The 16,437-nt window shown below is 40.9% G+C and overlaps 3 protein-coding genes across 6 annotated transcripts; 2 read left to right on the forward strand and 1 right to left on the reverse strand.

Annotated features, from left to right (window-relative positions):
- Positions 1–1,549: 1,549 nt before the first annotated feature.
- On the forward strand, positions 1,550–4,896 carry agxta (alanine--glyoxylate and serine--pyruvate aminotransferase a). Its single transcript, XM_062396417.1, has 11 exons — positions 1,550–1,865; positions 2,704–2,896; positions 2,974–3,038; positions 3,138–3,238; positions 3,330–3,400; positions 3,488–3,572; positions 3,654–3,752; positions 3,873–3,942; positions 4,236–4,331; positions 4,451–4,579; positions 4,695–4,896. Exons 1-11 carry the CDS (start codon positions 1,707–1,709, stop codon positions 4,800–4,802), a joined length of 1,176 nt encoding a protein of 391 aa, XP_062252401.1. The 5' UTR covers positions 1,550–1,706; the 3' UTR covers positions 4,803–4,896.
- Positions 4,897–5,608: 712 nt separating this feature from the next.
- On the forward strand, positions 5,609–8,254 carry dtymk (deoxythymidylate kinase (thymidylate kinase)). The gene is made up of 5 exons (XM_062396418.1): positions 5,609–5,904; positions 6,007–6,115; positions 6,933–7,023; positions 7,104–7,301; positions 7,758–8,254. The coding sequence occupies exons 1-5, from the start codon at positions 5,775–5,777 to the stop codon at positions 7,866–7,868; spliced, it is 639 nt and encodes a 212-aa protein (XP_062252402.1). The 5' UTR covers positions 5,609–5,774; the 3' UTR covers positions 7,869–8,254.
- Positions 8,073–16,088, reverse strand: atg4b (autophagy related 4B, cysteine peptidase). 4 transcript variants are annotated; one of them, XM_062396416.1, is made up of 13 exons: positions 16,011–16,088; positions 13,815–13,916; positions 13,665–13,736; positions 13,475–13,573; positions 13,207–13,308; positions 13,038–13,110; positions 11,856–11,935; positions 11,322–11,518; positions 10,247–10,325; positions 9,980–10,125; positions 9,777–9,833; positions 9,573–9,666; positions 8,073–8,772 (listed from the first exon to the last, which is right to left on the reverse strand). In XM_062396416.1, the coding sequence occupies exons 1-13, from the start codon at positions 16,018–16,020 to the stop codon at positions 8,699–8,701; spliced, it is 1,185 nt and encodes a 394-aa protein (XP_062252400.1). In that variant the 5' UTR covers positions 16,021–16,088; the 3' UTR covers positions 8,073–8,698. The 4 variants fall into 4 exon arrangements, 2 of the variants coding, with proteins under 2 accessions (XP_062252400.1, XP_062252399.1); XM_062396415.1 differs by having other exon boundaries at positions 8,073–8,787; XR_009921979.1 differs by having other exon boundaries at positions 8,653–8,772; positions 9,777–9,819.
- Between the last annotated feature and the right edge of the window lie 349 nt (positions 16,089–16,437).

The raw sequence follows: 16,437 nt of genomic DNA on the forward strand, positions 1-16,437 counted from the left end.
TGGGGTGTCTTTTAATACTGGTTTAATTAGTTTCAATACAAATCCACATCTCATTGCTTGATTTCACACAAGCAGGAACAATATAAAATCTGAAGTACACATGTTTTTACACAAAGCACATCCACTACCTCACGGAGTGTGGGAACAGTGGGACATGTTTGTTTTATAGGGCTGCCTTCAGGCAGAATATTTACGGTCACTGTTTTTCCCACATTTAGATTTAATTCAGATTGATGGCCTTGTTTAGATTTAGTTTATTTTTGACTAATTGGTTTGATGATTAGTTTCTTTGTTCTATTTTATTTTGTTCTCTGGCAATGTGCAATATGGTTGACTGGTACTGTGCAATCCGGGTTCAATGACTTGAATAGTGGTAGGTGATTGGCTCCTTAAACTAGAGGCCCTCTTCTGTCATTTTGTTGTATTATATCACTTGCAGGGTTCCTTAAAGTGTGCTGTGTTTGTTGTAATGCATACGTTGAAAAGTTGGGTCTGGAGCCTTTACTTTCTCTCTTTTTAATCTGTTATTTGTTAGGGACCTCCCGATCAATACAATCACGGTACTTGGGTGGCGATACGATATGTATTGCTATTCTGTGGGTATTGCGATTCGATATTACGATTTCTTGTTATTCTTGTAGTGTAATATTGTCATTACATAATTACTTTATTGCTTAATTTATACAATATAACAATCGGTTGAAAAAGTTAGTGCAATGCTACACTGTATGACATGTCTTACTTCATAGTGCTAACATTATCCTAATATATAACCATAAGTTGTTTTTCAATATATATGAGCTTTAAGTCGTGAAAGTAGCGCTGTAGGAAAAGTGTATTTTTTAACTTTGAATGATACAATTTCTTATCTCATTGTATTGATCTTCTGACCAATTGAAGCTTAGACTGTCTCCTTTATGGAGCTGTTCCATATTAATTTTCTGCGCACGCGCACGCACACACACACACACACACACACACACACACACACACACACACACACACACACACACACACACACACACACACACACACACACACACACACACACACACACACACACACACACACACACACACACACACACACACACACACACACACACACACACACACACACACACACACACACACACACACACACACACACACACACACACACACACACACACACACACACACACACGCACACGCACACACACACAAAATAAGGTGAAATCCTGAATTACTCGTGCACCAATGTGCTACAACTCATATCCTTAAAACATCTCACTCTACCAGGCTTTTCCAAAATGTCCATCAATGTTACATTTTATACAGATACTAAATTTAAAATCATCTGCATGAATATTGTAAATTCAAACGTCAGAGGCTATGAATTGATTTAACATGTCAGCGACAGACTGGATTTTCACGATGGTCAGCTTGGAAACCATCAAGATCAGTGTAATAGTTAAACCTGGGGACTTTGTAGTCAATATTTAACATTTGAGGACATTTTAACTTCCTTATCTGTGAAGGTTGGTAGGCATCAAGGTAACCCGAGCTCAGAAAGCAGCGAGTGTTGACAGAAGAGGAACATGTTGTGACGGACTTGTGACCTCAGGCCCTCACTTGCCAAACGAAGGGGGGTGTTCAGCCGAGGCTTACTCTGCCTGTTTCCACAGCTTGGTGGGGTTTTGCAGCTCTTGTCACACTGCTGGAAACATGTCGTCTGTACCTGTACCTCCACCAAAGTGCCTACAGAAACCGCTGGTGGTTCCTTTCCGCCACATGTTTGGACCGGGTCCTTCCAACGTCCCCCCTCGTATCCTGCAGGCCGGGGCCAATCCTGTCATTGGACACATGCATCCAGAGATATTTGAGGTAACTGTGTGTTTAACATGAATGATTGATGAACAACGACTTGCGAGGAAGAGAAAGGCATCAACTGTTTTTTTTTTTTAAATATACTGTATTTGTCACTAAACTATGCAGAGTTCATAGAAAAGCAATAAACCCTGTATCAAAGACAGGCCAACGTCACAATCTGCCTCCATCTTGAGGTGCAATCAAATCTACTAGGATGAACATCAGACAGAAAGCAAATGTAAGACTCTTACAAATGTCATGCCGTTTCTGATGCCAATACTTCTGTTTCATGCCATTTTGCTCCATTGTAATATATTTCAAAGGGAAATATTGTGTCTATTCTGTCAAAACATATAATTAATTAGTAAGATATGATGTGTTTCTATACATTTTATGATAAACCTGTTAAGTAAATTCGTATAACATTTCCTCTGCCTCATCCAGATGCAACATTAGAATGCTGCTCCAAATGGAATGCCATTGTTTGTTGAATAGCCTTGTTTTTCATCATTGTTTGGTTATTTTGTTATTGAACACATTCTATAAATGAAATGTTAAAAAACTACGGAAAAATGAATTGAATGTTGTTCCAGTTAGTTATCATGACGAAACCAGCCATTAGTCACATTGGAGAGGCTACAGAATCAGTTTTTCCAGTTCCTTTCTAAAAAAAAAACCTGCCGCTGATGGAGTTTCTTATCATGTGCTTTCTAACTTGATTATCCAGATTTAGAAGTGTTAAAGCAAACCAGGGTTAGGAATACACAGTCTGCTGCTACATGGTGGAATGGTACAGATAACACATTTCTATTTATACCTTTCCTCAAAAAAGATTTTTCATTTCACATTACAGATAATGAATGACATCAAAAGTGGAATCCAGTACATGTTTCAGACTCAGAACCGCGTGACTTTAGCTGTGAGCGGCACCGGCCACACTGCCATGGAGTGTGCCATCTTCAATGCAGTGGAGCCCGGGGAGGGGGTTCTGACGGCAGTGAATGGAATATGGGGCGAGCGAGCAGCAGACATGGCAGAGAGGATAGGTACTTTAAAATCATTATCAAATGATGGAATTCAAATCCTCACAAATAAATACAAATCATGTGTTTTAATCCAACAGGTGCCAGAGTGAATACCATTGTGGCGCCACCTGGGGGCTTCCTCACCAATGCAGAAATTGAGCGGGTATTAGACTTTAGACTTTACTCACCCCTGGTGGAAATTAGTGTTCACAGTCATTTCAGCACAATCAAAACATCAATGTTCACTGTTATCTCATCACAGGCCTTAGCAAAGCACAGGCCCGCCCTGTTCTTCCTTGCACATGGGGAATCTTCCACGGGAGTCCTGCATCCTTTAGATGGAATCGGACAGCTGTGCCACAAGTGAGAAACAACACTGACACACCTGTCTTCATCACATCGGTATGAAATGATAAGCAGATGATAACAGATGTGGTATGACTTGTGTCCTCAGGTATAACTGCCTGTTTCTCGTAGACTCTGTGGCTTCAATGGGAGGAGCCCCTCTGCTCATGGACCAGCAAGGTTAGTTTAATCCTGCAGAGTGTCTTCCAGTGGCACATTTGTATTGTGCTTCATCTGATTTTTTTTTTTAAATGTCCATATCGACAGGGATAGACATCCTCTACACAGGCTCTCAGAAGGTGCTAAATGCTCCACCGGGTACAGCACCTATCTCCTTCAGTGAGAGAGCATGGTGAGACCTGTGTATACCTACAAGCCTATCAGTAATAGATTAACATCACATTATAAAGTTTCATGCTGAATTTGTCCACAGCCAGAAAATATTCAACCGAAGGACAAAACCAGTGTCATTCTTCCTGGATTTGAAATGGCTTTCAAACTATTGGGGATGTGATGGCAAGCCGTCAAGAGTGTGAGACATTTGTGTTTCCTGCAGCCTGGATCTGATCACATTTCACAAAGCGGTTTCATTTTTAGCCGTACTTGCATAATTTCTGTTTATTGCTCTCTCTGCCTCATTACCTCTCTATAGATATCACCACACAGGCCCAGTCACTGCTTTCTACTCTCTGAGGGAGAGCCTTGCTGTGCTTGTTGAAGAGGTGGGACATGTGCTTCAGAGGAATGGTTTGAGGAGTTCTGCAGCCATTGAGTATTATAATAGTATACCTCTGTGCCAACAATACTTTTGTAAGAACAAGGTAGAAATATGAATTACCTACTTTACCTTTTGCTTTGGCATGGGACCTATGAACAAGTAAGTTGTGTATTTATGATGTCAAACAAAACCCTGATCAGTACACTGGAAATTAGCATAAAGTCAATGTAAATATGGTGCAGGTAAATGGTGTTGTTGTATAATGTTTGTTCAAATTAAATGTTTTGTTGATCTAAGGGTCTGGAGAAATCCTGGGAAAGACATAAAGAAGTGGCGGAATACTTCCACACTAGCCTAGAAAGCATGGGGCTCCACCTTTTTGTCAAAGAAAAGGTGAGTCTTAAGTTTCAATACAACCACTTATTTGTTGTTGGTGGATTTCACACGCTCATTCAAATCCCTGTTATAACAAGAGAAAACTTCACCATGACGGGATTTAATGGTTGTTACAGAAAGCAAGGCTGCCGACTGTCACCACCATTGTTGCTCCTACTGGATATGACTGGAAAGACATCACAAGCTACATCATGAAAACACATAATATAGAAATTTCCGGAGGGCTTGGACCATCGGTTGGCTTGGTAAATTATTATTTGTCTGTATACACACTTCTTGTTTTGTTTGCACACTGAGAAGATGCTTAAGATTTGTGCTTAACCTGAATCTCTGATTTTTTTGGGGGGGGGGTCTTTTCAGGTGTTACGTGTGGGACTGATGGGATGTAACAGCAGCAAAACCCATGTTGACATGGTGCTGGCAGCACTGAAAGATGCTCTGAAACACTGTCATGAGAACAAATTGTGATTCTTGTCTGCTGGATTGAGGCAGAAATGACCCTGAATCACTGTTACTATTGAACTGGAGACTGTGTATAAGAAATAAATCATTACCCTCAGAAGTTGTCTTGTGAGTTCAGTCATGTTCCCCATAGAGCTGTAATACCTCCCTGATCTTTACCTATTACAACAGTCTAATATTAACTTAAATTTACAAACCTTTTAAAAAAATTCTTATCTAAATGGTTTATTTTCTAAATGGGAGAGTTCACATGTATCCTAACTAAGAGGTTTTTATAGGTTCTTTCATCTTAGAGATAACCTCAAACATTTTCCATGTAGGTACTAGATCAACAAGAAACGTGAAACTTTGCTACATTATAGTGTGTATGTCAGCATGATAATTTAAAATACACATTGAGATAGTGTTGAATTTTTGCCCTTTAAATATTTGTTAAGAAAAAATGTTGACAGGTGAAGTAATAGTACTCAGCTAGCTTTCCTTTTAAATTGAAAGAGAATATAGGCTGCTCCTTTTCCTGAATTCAGCACTTGCATTACTATTTCTTACAGATTTACGCATCTAGAAACATGAATTTATCAATTTATCATATTTCAAATGTTACATAGTGTGAATAAAGAAACAACTTAATAAAAATAAAAATAAAGGCAGATCTAGTATTAAAGGTCTTTTACAAAGTAAATATAAAAACCATTTGTCTAACTCTATCATTGAATGTTGGATAGAATGTATTAGTTATATCTAGGTGGTACCTGACCAACGTGTGTCTGTCTTGACATTTCAATAAAGTTATTGGCGAAAAAAACAATAACAATCGAAAAAGGAAGTGCGTCAGCGCACTTCCTTGTTTTCAGTAGGCTTCGGTAAAACCGCGGGTAAAAGTGAGGCTTGATCTGTGGTGTAACTGATCTTCACCGAGCGCTCTGTCGGTCTCCGTCCCCGTCTCCTCTGTCCAGCTCACAGACTCAGTGAGGTGTCATGGCGTGTAAGCGAGGAGCGCTCATCGTGCTGGAGGGGGTGGACAAGGCCGGGAAGACCACCCAGTGCCAGAAGCTGCTGCAGGCGCTGCAACAAAGCGGGCGGCCGGTGGAGATGATGCGGTTCCCCGGTAAGGCGGTGGTCACTCTGTCGGGCTTCATGTTAACATTCCTTGTGCAGCAGGACGTTCATTGATTCGCTAACTTGGTGATTACATGATTACATGCCGCAGACAGGAGCACAACGATCGGACAGCTGATCAGCGCCTACCTGCAGAAGAAGAGCGACCTGGAGGACCACACGGTTCATCTGCTGTTCTCTGCCAACCGCTGGGAGATGGTGTAAGACTCCGACTCACTCCGAGCGCTCCCTGTTTGTTTTGAACAGTGTTTACTTTGATAAGGGACCGTATTCACTGCAGACGTGTAGGTCACCTGAAAGTATCACCACGGCACTTTAGGGCGGTGGCACCATCACCTGACCTCTTCCTGTACTGACGACTGAGGATGTCAGCTGTGCAAACATATCAACAAGACTCCCCATGGCGCTTCTTCTTGGCAGCCATCTTGACTTGAGACAGCAGGTGACCCTAGCAACATCTGTGTTCACCTGCTGTATCGTTTCAAAATGTCAGCTAGCCTAAAAGGCCTAAAGCATAGACTATAAATATATATATAAAAACCTCTTAAGCTGTTAACATTAGGACTGTAGTGGGAAAGTCATTAATCTCCCTACCTTACCTCTTGACTTGTTCATCGGGATTCCAATGAGAAGGAGAACCAGGGTGTGGAGAAAATCTGACTCCACATACCCTGCCTTTTTATTAGGAACACAACTATTTATAATGGAAGGTTATCATGCTCCGACTTTGCTCTGGAATTTGTAAACCGGAACATGAAAAATCTTTTACAGACTCATACACATTGTAATCTGATTGCTGTCATATTCAGAATAATAGGCAGTATATTGCTGTCTATGTAAACAAAGTGAATTTACTGAGAAACTTCTTTTAGTTTTAGTCAATCCCCAATATACCATCGTGGTGCCCTTTTAATATTTACTAAAGCATCAACTGTGTTGACCCACTGCTGACAACAAGCCCTGTGCTAATGGCTTGAATTTTCTTATGCTGCATATTTGAATGATTCTTACCCACAGACCGTTGATCAAGAAGAAGCTGGAGCAAGGCATCACTCTGGTTGTAGATCGGTACGCCTTCTCCGGAGTTGCTTTCACCGGTGCCAAGCCGGTGAGTCTCAGCACATGCGATCTGTGCACCTATCAGACAGTATCATCGTGTGGGTAATTGCCACGTCCTGTCGTCTCCAGGGGTTCTGTCTGGACTGGTGCATGAAACCAGACGTGGGACTGCCAAAGCCAGACCTGGTGATGTTCCTGCAGCTCAGCCCGGTGGAGGCTGCTCTCAGAGGTCAGTATGGAGAGGAGAGATACGAGACCAGCAGCTTCCAAAGAGCAGTGCAACAGAAGTTTGAACATCTGATGAAAGATCCCTCAATAAACTGGCAGGTATGAGTCCGATCTGTGAGGCTACCTCAAGCTCACTATGTTTTAGTTTGAAAACAATCTCTGTTCACACAAGCTGTTGCCTCCATCCGTTTTAATCCCTGTCCATAATAATACACGTGAAAACTTGCATGACCACATATACTGGGCATTAATGCTGTAAACGGGGAGGCAAGCGCATCCTGCTGCACATGGGTATTATGGCAGATTGCCCCAAATAATTTTATTTTCAATTATATTTTTTACATTTGTACTGTTAGCTGTTCAATTGAGTACTTACATGTCAAAATAAAATGTAATCTTTTCACTTCGTTTTCTGCCACAATTAGCTCTTTGACTAACTGTTTGTCAATGAAGCGCAATGTTTTGTGGGGTGTGTTGGTTCGGGAGGGATCCACACAATGACAACTATTATTGAATGGATCACAATTAACCCGTGATGTAAATGGTCTGTTGTAGGTTATCGATGCTTCTAAGAGTGTCGACCAAGTGCACAAGGACATCACCACCCACAGCCTTAACACCATCAACACAGCTCACAACCTGCCCCTTGGAGAGCTGTGGAAGTGATCGTGTCTCCAGCTGCTGTTTCAGGACCAAGACAAGTCTGTAATATGCAAGATTTAGTTATTTTTGTATATAAAGGCTGACTTACTCTTTTGCTCATTACACTTCTAATAAGTTCAAACTTTTACCTGGCATTCCTTGACTGGAAGCAGAAGAGAACTGCCTGAGCTGGGATTCAAATTTAATTTTAAATCAAAGAGAGAAACATTTGTGCTGTCAAATACCCAATAGTGATTTTATTTTTTGTTTTTTAATCCTCTTACATCTCTAATGTTATTTCACCTGTCTATATATTGTGTTGATTAAATAAATAATCTTAAAATGAACTTGTGTACATTATCCGACTTGGCAAGGATACTTCGCATGATTAATTAAATTATTACATCTTGTCTGGACTGAATTTGGTTTCATTACAGGATTCAGTTTTTAGTGACATACCGCGGGAGCAATGGGCACGATGAACCATTGTGTTCTATACGACATAACTGTTATGGCAATTTTTTCTTATGGAGTCAGGGAAAGGCACCATATCACTTCAGAATAAACATTTAAAGTGTTAAGACTCAATGCAAACACATGTATGTGAAGATGTGCATACAGAATTTGTCCTGAGCTCCTGCTACTGCTTCCACCAGGCAGTCTCGATGTTGGATACAGAGCGTAATCAGAGGTTGGAGAACACTGTGTGACACACACTGACTACACCATTGGAGCTGGACTGGCTCAAGAGTTCTCCAAATAATGTTCCTCCCCTCAGGCTTTTCCTTCTGATACAGAGAAGAGGGAATCTCCCGCCTACTGTCAAGAACAGTTAATCATTGTTCGAGTGTTCCTCACAGGGAAAGGATCTCAAACTCTTCGTCTTCTGAATCAAAGAACCGCTCCAACCTGTCAGAGTCTGAGAAATCTGTGAAGAGAGCGTCAACACAAAAGAAAACCAACAATCATTAAAATTCATTTATTAAACCACATTTCTCAGAATATTATTGTTTGTATTATTATTCAAGAGTGTGGTCCTTCAGTTTGAGAACAAGACTTGTTGAAATCTTTCTTTCAATTCATTTCCTGCCATCAAATTCTCCTTGCTCTTACATTACCTCTGAGCGCACCTGAAACATCTGCTCTCAGATCTTTATTTCTGGATTTTTTTCTTGGATTTTGTGCGACAGGTCCATTAAAATTCCCCAACCAACAGAAAGCCTGGTGTAGTAATGAATAATTGAATTGCCCCGCCCTCATTTTGGCTACTTTTGCTGTCTGACCTGTGGCAATTAAATACAGGAGGAAAAGAAACCAGCGTGGTAGCATCCATGTTGTTTTGATTCCCAGAACGTAAAAAGATTGACATCTTTGATTATACTGCTCCACGTTAAGTAGAGTTCTGCGGCACTCTTGCTCCATGAAGGTGTTGTCATCTTTTCTTCAAGCACAGCAACAGGAAGCCGGCGTAAATAACGTGGAGGCAGGAAGTGCATGAACCCGGTTTAAGCAATCGTGCTTACGGGACTCTGTAAAGCTAACACACCCACAATAAGGGCGGGACAATTTCAATCATCACTACATCTGACATTTTAGTAGTTGGACGTTTTTAACAGAATGTGAGGGCAAGGAGAAATCCCAGAGCAAATCTGAACATGACACCCTGCTCTCAAACTGAAACAATGTTCTTGAATAAAGACTGCCTTGGAGTACATGTTGGGTACTTACCAGGAGTGAGGTTCAGAACATCCACGCTGACCATGTGACAGGGCTGGCTGTCAACGAGTTCAAACATGGGCAGGCCCCCTCTTCTGCAGGACAGCTGGAAAAGGAACATTTCATCATCATTTATGCTTCGTCAAAAGGATCATGGTACTTTATTGAACTGCTTTAGACGAGTCAAAGAAGCAGTGTTCATGCTGACACACATACCCTTCTTATGCGCATACACCAGTCATCAAACTCGTCCTCTGTTCTGCAGAAGAAACCCTGGCAGACACCAGAAAAAACAATCGGCTATGGAACATCTGAATTACTGTGAGAGGTTTTCTGCCTGCTCACATTCACGATTAACAATGGTCTTTAGTTTGAGACACAAAAGCTCTGCCCTATAAAACCCTCCCTGCCATTCCTACCGCTGCAATGGATGGGTCCAGTTCACAGATGTGCATGCGGCAGGGTGGGTGCTGACAATGGTACGTCTCATCAGGGACCTGGCTGTCTTCACACGGATCCACTGCAGGCTGTGTGGTGTGTGGGTCTAAGTAGATGAGTTCTTCTCCTGATGAGAAAAAGACAAGAAAGAAAAACATGCTCAGAAACAGATTGGACCGTACAAAGTCAAATTATTATGGTTAGCATGAGCTGGGTGTTTATTTCACAAACAATGAGACCAGACATACCGACATAACCAATGAAGTAATGGGCACTGTTGGGTTTCCCCCCAATAACACCCAAGGACTGAGGCAGCATGAAGCATTGCTGTGGAAAGAGACAAGAGGGTTTTATCTCACCACAGCTTTGGCTGGATTTACCGCAGTGTAAGCTAACGTCTAAGACCTAACATTACATCTGACCAACAGAAATACATCTGGATCTTTTGCTGCTAAATGCTGACATTACAACAGAGGTCAGGTAACAATTTTCCAGGACAGTTAAACATCTAATTTACCCGTACACATACAAGAAACCATGTGACCCACTGTTTATATACAATATTAATCAAAGCTTCTTTAGACACTGAAGTTGGACTTTGGACAAATCACACAAAGAAGTCACGTGTAAGGTCGTCGTAAAACCAGTTAATGGTTTCTATTGTACAAACCTATTAATTTATATTTCGCTTTTATTATAAATAACAACAATAATATTACAATTTGTTTGTAGAGCTCTTTTAACAACGCTCAAAGACCCTTAAAATACACATCATCTATCACACATTAAAAGCAGTTGTGAAGAGGGGGGTTTTGAGTCATGTTTTGAACGTGGACAGGTCAGTGCAGTCTCTGATTTGTTCAGCTATGGTGAAAGGTTTTGGTCGTTCGGCATTTTAAATTATACTCAAAACAAATTTAATTATCTTTCAGGAAAAGCTGAACAAATATCCGTTCACGTGAAGCTGTCGCTCACTGACTGAGCGGCTGCTTCTTATCAGTGGAAACAGTGAAAACACTGAGTTTCTCTGGTCTCAGCTGCTCAGAGATCAGCGCCGCAGCTCCAGAAGAGGCGCAGCACCGATGCTAACAGCTGGCAACGGAGCTCACGGTTCTCACGGTGCTTCAAAAAAATGGGCATCGTCTGTGTTTTGTTATTTTAGTATCGAAAGGTATCGTAAGTATCGGTTCTCGTGACATCCCTAGTCCAAATTATGTTATTGTTGTATAATAACTCACATGGACTAATTACACTGGGTCACCTCACTTTTCACATTTCTTTAAGTTTTAATGAGTAGTTGATATACATACTGCCGTTTCTCACCTTGAGGGTTTCAATATAGGCCTCGTTGATATCACTCAGGCCCAGCCTGAGGGGGATGAGCAGGACCAGGGGTCTCCACAGAGCCGTATCCTCCTCAGCCATCGCACACGCACCCTCGAGGCAGCCATTCAGATCCCCCCCTGCCTCTGCGTCTCCACAGGCCTCTGCCGCATCCAGCCAGGGCATACAGAGCCGCTCTGCATGAAGAAAACAAACGTCACTGAACCACAGAATTATTGAAATAGTAATTTTGTGCTTTCCTGTTTGTCTTAAGAAAACTGCACTGACCCAGATGCACATTTGGTCATACAGTAAACCCAAGACAGAGAGGGTGGACACAGATGTGCTTTGGAGTAAAATATTCACATTGAACATCAATTTTGTTAAATTCCTTATGAACCTTTCAAACAGTGCACACTTGTAGTTTAACCTGGTGTTGATTATTTGAGAGACATTTGAACTGTGTATTGTAATGGATGATAACAGGGGGAAATCTCAAACACAAGGTTTGAACAGAGCAGCAGCAGCACTCACTGATCTCCTCGATGACCACAGTGTTGTCCATTGCCACGTGTACAACTAATCTGCTCCATGTATCAAACACTGCCAGTTTCCTGAGAGCAAAACAGCAGAGAGAGTCACACTTTGGTTAAACGGACCATTTTATTAATTTAGCTTTTTACCTAATCAGAGTAAAGAATCATATCTTTGGTTTAAATATTTTGAAATGCACAGGCAAGAAACACAAAACACAATCCTGGTGCCAGGTTCACACTATGAAGCTAATTGACAGGTGGTAGGTGGAATTAGAGGATTGATTATCGACCTAGTCAAACTGTATCAGGCTGGTTTCTGACAAAAATACATAAATGGTGTTTGGGCTCAGTCTACCAACAGCCTATAGAGACTATAGACAACAGTGTCTTTTAACAAGGAGCTCATATGTGTACTACTCAGGCTTAACAGGCAAGTAGTGACAGCTAACATCAACTGAATGACAGGGTCACACATGCACTTGGTTGCAGTTAGCTAAAAAATCTGGAGAAAAAGAAAATATTTTTGAGAGGAAGGAAGTGGAACGAATGCTAACTAATTTCACAGAATTAAAAACCCAGAAAGTTGTTATTTTTTATAAATTGAAGTTCTATATATCTGATTTAATTTTTGTTTTCAGCCTCTGTAACACTTCTTTCATTAGGGCTGAATAATGACATTTTAATCAGCCAATATATTGGTATCGGACATTCGTTACTCTCAGTATCGGTATTGACATTGACATCTAGAAATCCATATCAGTCAGGCACTAAACATCTGGGTGTGCATCCAGCACCTTCATTATCAGGAGTTACATAAAATACCCAACTTTGTGATCATGTTCCGTTTTTATGTTGTATGTTATGTTGCACTATGCCCCATAAGAAACCACATTTTGTTCAGCTGTAAACTTAGTATATGGATGAAGGACAATAAAAGTGAAACATAAATAGTTAACATGACTTTTATTTGTTTACATTAAGTCTTATAAGAGCAGCTTCAACCTAACGACCTAAGACCTAAGATTTGTCTTTTTTATATCACTACAAATTGACCATCTCTGGATTATGGACAGGGCTAAAGCAGAGCAGTTTATGACCAGTACATTTTGGCCAAAGACAAATATGGCAGTTATGAATATAAAACATCAATCACATTTAAATTTTTCTATGTTTCACTTACTTTAGAACCTGGGCGACTGTGTTTGGTCCGTACCACTGGCCTATTGGCTTCCCCTCTCCAACCCCCATTTGGGCTGCAGCAGAACAAAACAACAACAACAACTTAATGAAAAACCGTTTCAGAACTGAACTCTTAATTTAACTGATAGGAATAAAGACTCACTACTGACCAATTTGATGGATGGAATAATAGCTGTCTTTTTTGTCAATGAAGGCGTTGAGAATACTGATGTACTCTTCTCTTTGTTTCTCGTCTCTGTTCCATCTCCAGTCTGAAAAAAATCAGTTATCAAACCTACTTAAAACAGGATCTGTGTTTCTCTAAGCTCCGGTTTACAACCTATAGAAGAGCCGTTAGTGTCAAACAGGGACAATATATACTCTATCTATAGACGTACATCCATATCTTTGCTTGTCTATTTTGAAAAGTTGTCTTACTTCTGCCTAAATGTCGGCACAACAACGCCTCGCCGAGGATCATCTGGCCGCATCGTAACATACACCCCCATCCTGTATCTGACGTTGGTCCTGTCCCACCTGAAACACATTTAAGAACCCTCCATGAAAAAGAGTCAAATCTCAAGCGGGGGAGCTCAAATCAAACACACTCTCCTTGTTTTCCACTCACCAATCGGCGGGAAGTTTTTTCTGTATGTGAACCACAGTCGTGAAGTGACATCTGATAAAATGTCATCTTTCTCTGCAGAAGAAACAGAAATTACCATCTTATAATACAACCTAAAACCGCTGACGTACACTCAAAATCCTAAAGTCCTACCTGTGAGTGCATTGTATTCTTTGCCCAAGATCCACACAGGCTCTGAGGTCTCAGGAAAATCTTCAAACTCTCCAAAGCGAAGTGTGTCATATGTCAAGGTTGCTGCAAAAGAAAATGACTATGTCAACTGTAAGTCTGTGAAAAATAACAATGGAGAAACTGCTGGTGCTCATATTGTTTGTCACTTACAACTTAGCAACAACTAAGTAGCTGATATATGTGAAGCTAACTGTCAGGTTGAAAAGATGGAGTATCCATTAGTAGCTAGAGAAGAATTCCAGGAAGGATGTTCTATATATAGACACATGTACCTCTGTCTAAACAGAATCTAGCCATACTACTTTAGATCAACCTGGGTCTCACTTTATATGCACGAGAGCAATCGAAGGAGGAATCTTATCCTGGCGGATAAAATAAAGTCTCCGGTTTCAATTTCCTGCCTAATGCATTGTCATAGGGAAATAAACAAAACTTTAAAACAAGCTCAGCAATTGAACTAAAAGAAGGCTACTCCTAAAATGAAATATTGTACAACTTTAACTTCACATGACTTGAGAGAAACTGGTTTTAAAAGAAAAGTGAAATTTGCAGCAGAGGCCAAGACATCCTGACTTTTACTCCCTGACACGGAGGTAAAAATGCTGACTCATTTTGTAATTCAGACTCTCAGTAAAATCTTCACAGAGATATCCCAGATAACATCACTCTCAGACCATCAATTTTCTAACAACTCAGACAACAATTAAGACATTTTTAAGAAGTAAGCACGGGCTGAATAGTCATGAGTGAAGTTAACAGAACGTGATGTGTAACATCAGTTGAATTCTACTCCTGAAGCTCTAGGTCATCTGGTCATGTGGGGACACATAAATGGGGGTAAATGTCATGGTTTGTTGACACATTCAATTTTAGATTGTAAACTGCCACGACGCTTTCTGTTTCTCTTGTAAAAACACAACACGTAGTGTGCAGCTACGTGCATCTCTAGTATATGTAGGCACTAATTGTCCATGCACATGATCACATATTAAATAGTTTATTCACCAATATATATTAAAACTCGACAGTGGTCAGTTGGTTGCAAAAGTGCTCCAGCAGGAGAGTAGAGCTCTCTCTACTTTGTATATCATAGGCTATTTTGGGAGGTAAATTTCAGACTAATGACTAGTGAAGCTAGGTCAGATTGTCTCACTGGGGATAAAATCTGTGAGAAACAGACAGGTTTGGGGTCAGTGGTTAAGGTTATGTTTAGCTTATGGTTAGAGTAAGACTCCAGCTAGTCTGTGTGATATCCACAAAAGTGATGTAGATCAATATGTCTGTATGTGTATGAATGATAAGTAACAAAAACAACAACAAATGATAATAGTAATGATAATAATAATAATAATAATATCAGTGTGTGTGATGTGAAAGGTTCATACTGTTTCACTACTTGTTCATCTAAAGAAAGACAAACACTCTCTGGTGCTTGTTATTACACTCTAGTGTGTGGTTTAGTGGTTTATTAAAAAAACATATAGGTCCACCATAATGTCAACTACAGTAAATGGACAGGAGAAGTTGACACGCTTGCTCGCCACCTGTCAGATCATCAGATCAGACATGTTTACGGTGAGGAGTGAGCAAATATTATATGAAGTCTGTTCACTTTGAGTTCCATCTGAACATCCATGAGTCCTGTTTCGTAAAACAAACACAGATTCCCTCTCGTGGCTAACAGTACTGCTAACAGTAAAGTAGCAGTCTGTGTTTGATGGTGACAGAGCATCGGATGTTCTTCTTGGGCGTATCATGACGTTAGCATACAGACGGACCGAAGACAGGAGACAGATCAGAAGGAGCGAGACGTGACACCAACACATGACACCAACACTCGGTGAATGTGGGGACCGGACAGGACGTCACGCGCCTTTAGCGTGAGCTGTCACAACGGGGAAACCAACACATTTAGCCTTAGCAGCGAGCTAACGATAGTTAGCAGTTAGCTTTAGTCATCACTTTAGCACGCTAACGTCACCGAGGCTACAAAGAAACTGGGCTCTCTGTTGGACTGGCGGCTGGAGACGGTAATGCCACCATGACAAGGCAGGGGATGAGTTCCCAGGTGTGAAATAACGATGAGTTGGTTGTTTTGGGGTTCGAATGAGTTGCTAACGGAGAGAAAAACAATGTTATTTGGCTCTAGATTCTTACCTGCATCCATCCCGACGGTCTTCACCCTAACTTGTTTGTTGTTTTCTGCTCTTCGACCCGCTGGACCAATGGGACGAGAGTACGGCTGAGGAAGTCAGAATGAGGCGGGGCGTTCCCGAGACACCCAATTAGAAGTGGAGGGAGGGTTTACTGCACCCGGACCAATCAGTGGAGGAAACAGTTGGTGGCTCGTCCAAATACACATGCTGGTGGATATCTGACCATAATCAATCATTAGCACATATCTACAGACCGATGTATAGATAGATCTATAGATAAATATATATTTTATTCTGTCTTTTGTTTATAGTCATTTGCTGATGTTGCTACTTTTGCTATTATTGCTGTGTGTGTGTGTATATATATATATATCTTAGAGAGAGAAGACTTATAATTGCATTGTACCTGTGTATCAGGACAACAGAGG

Source organism: Platichthys flesus, chromosome 9 (assembly GCF_949316205.1).
Source record: "Platichthys flesus chromosome 9, fPlaFle2.1, whole genome shotgun sequence".
In the NCBI taxonomy this organism is placed as follows: domain Eukaryota; kingdom Metazoa; phylum Chordata; class Actinopteri; order Pleuronectiformes; family Pleuronectidae; genus Platichthys; species Platichthys flesus.

Bases quoted from the DNA above. Each gene is read 5' to 3' on its own strand.
- atg4b (XM_062396415.1), bottom strand. The intron at 13,737-13,814 runs GTAGGACTTTAG...TTTCTTCTGCAG, and splicing joins AGAATACAATGCACTCACAG to AGAAAGATGACATTTTATCA. The intron at 8,788-9,572 runs GTAAGTACCCAA...TCTTTTGTGTTG, and splicing joins TGTTCTGAACCTCACTCCTG to ACGCTCTCTTCACAGATTTC.
- dtymk (XM_062396418.1), top strand. From the start codon at position 5,775: ATGGCGTGTAAGCGAGGAGCGCTCATCGTGCTGGAGGGGGTGGACAAG. The intron at 6,116-6,932 runs GTAAGACTCCGA...TCTTACCCACAG, and splicing joins GCCAACCGCTGGGAGATGGT to ACCGTTGATCAAGAAGAAGC. The intron at 7,024-7,103 runs GTGAGTCTCAGC...TGTCGTCTCCAG, and splicing joins CTTTCACCGGTGCCAAGCCG to GGGTTCTGTCTGGACTGGTG.
- agxta (XM_062396417.1), top strand. From the start codon at position 1,707: ATGTCGTCTGTACCTGTACCTCCACCAAAGTGCCTACAGAAACCGCTG. The intron at 2,897-2,973 runs GTACTTTAAAAT...TTAATCCAACAG, and splicing joins AGACATGGCAGAGAGGATAG to GTGCCAGAGTGAATACCATT. The intron at 3,753-3,872 runs GTGAGACATTTG...ACCTCTCTATAG, and splicing joins GATGGCAAGCCGTCAAGAGT to ATATCACCACACAGGCCCAG.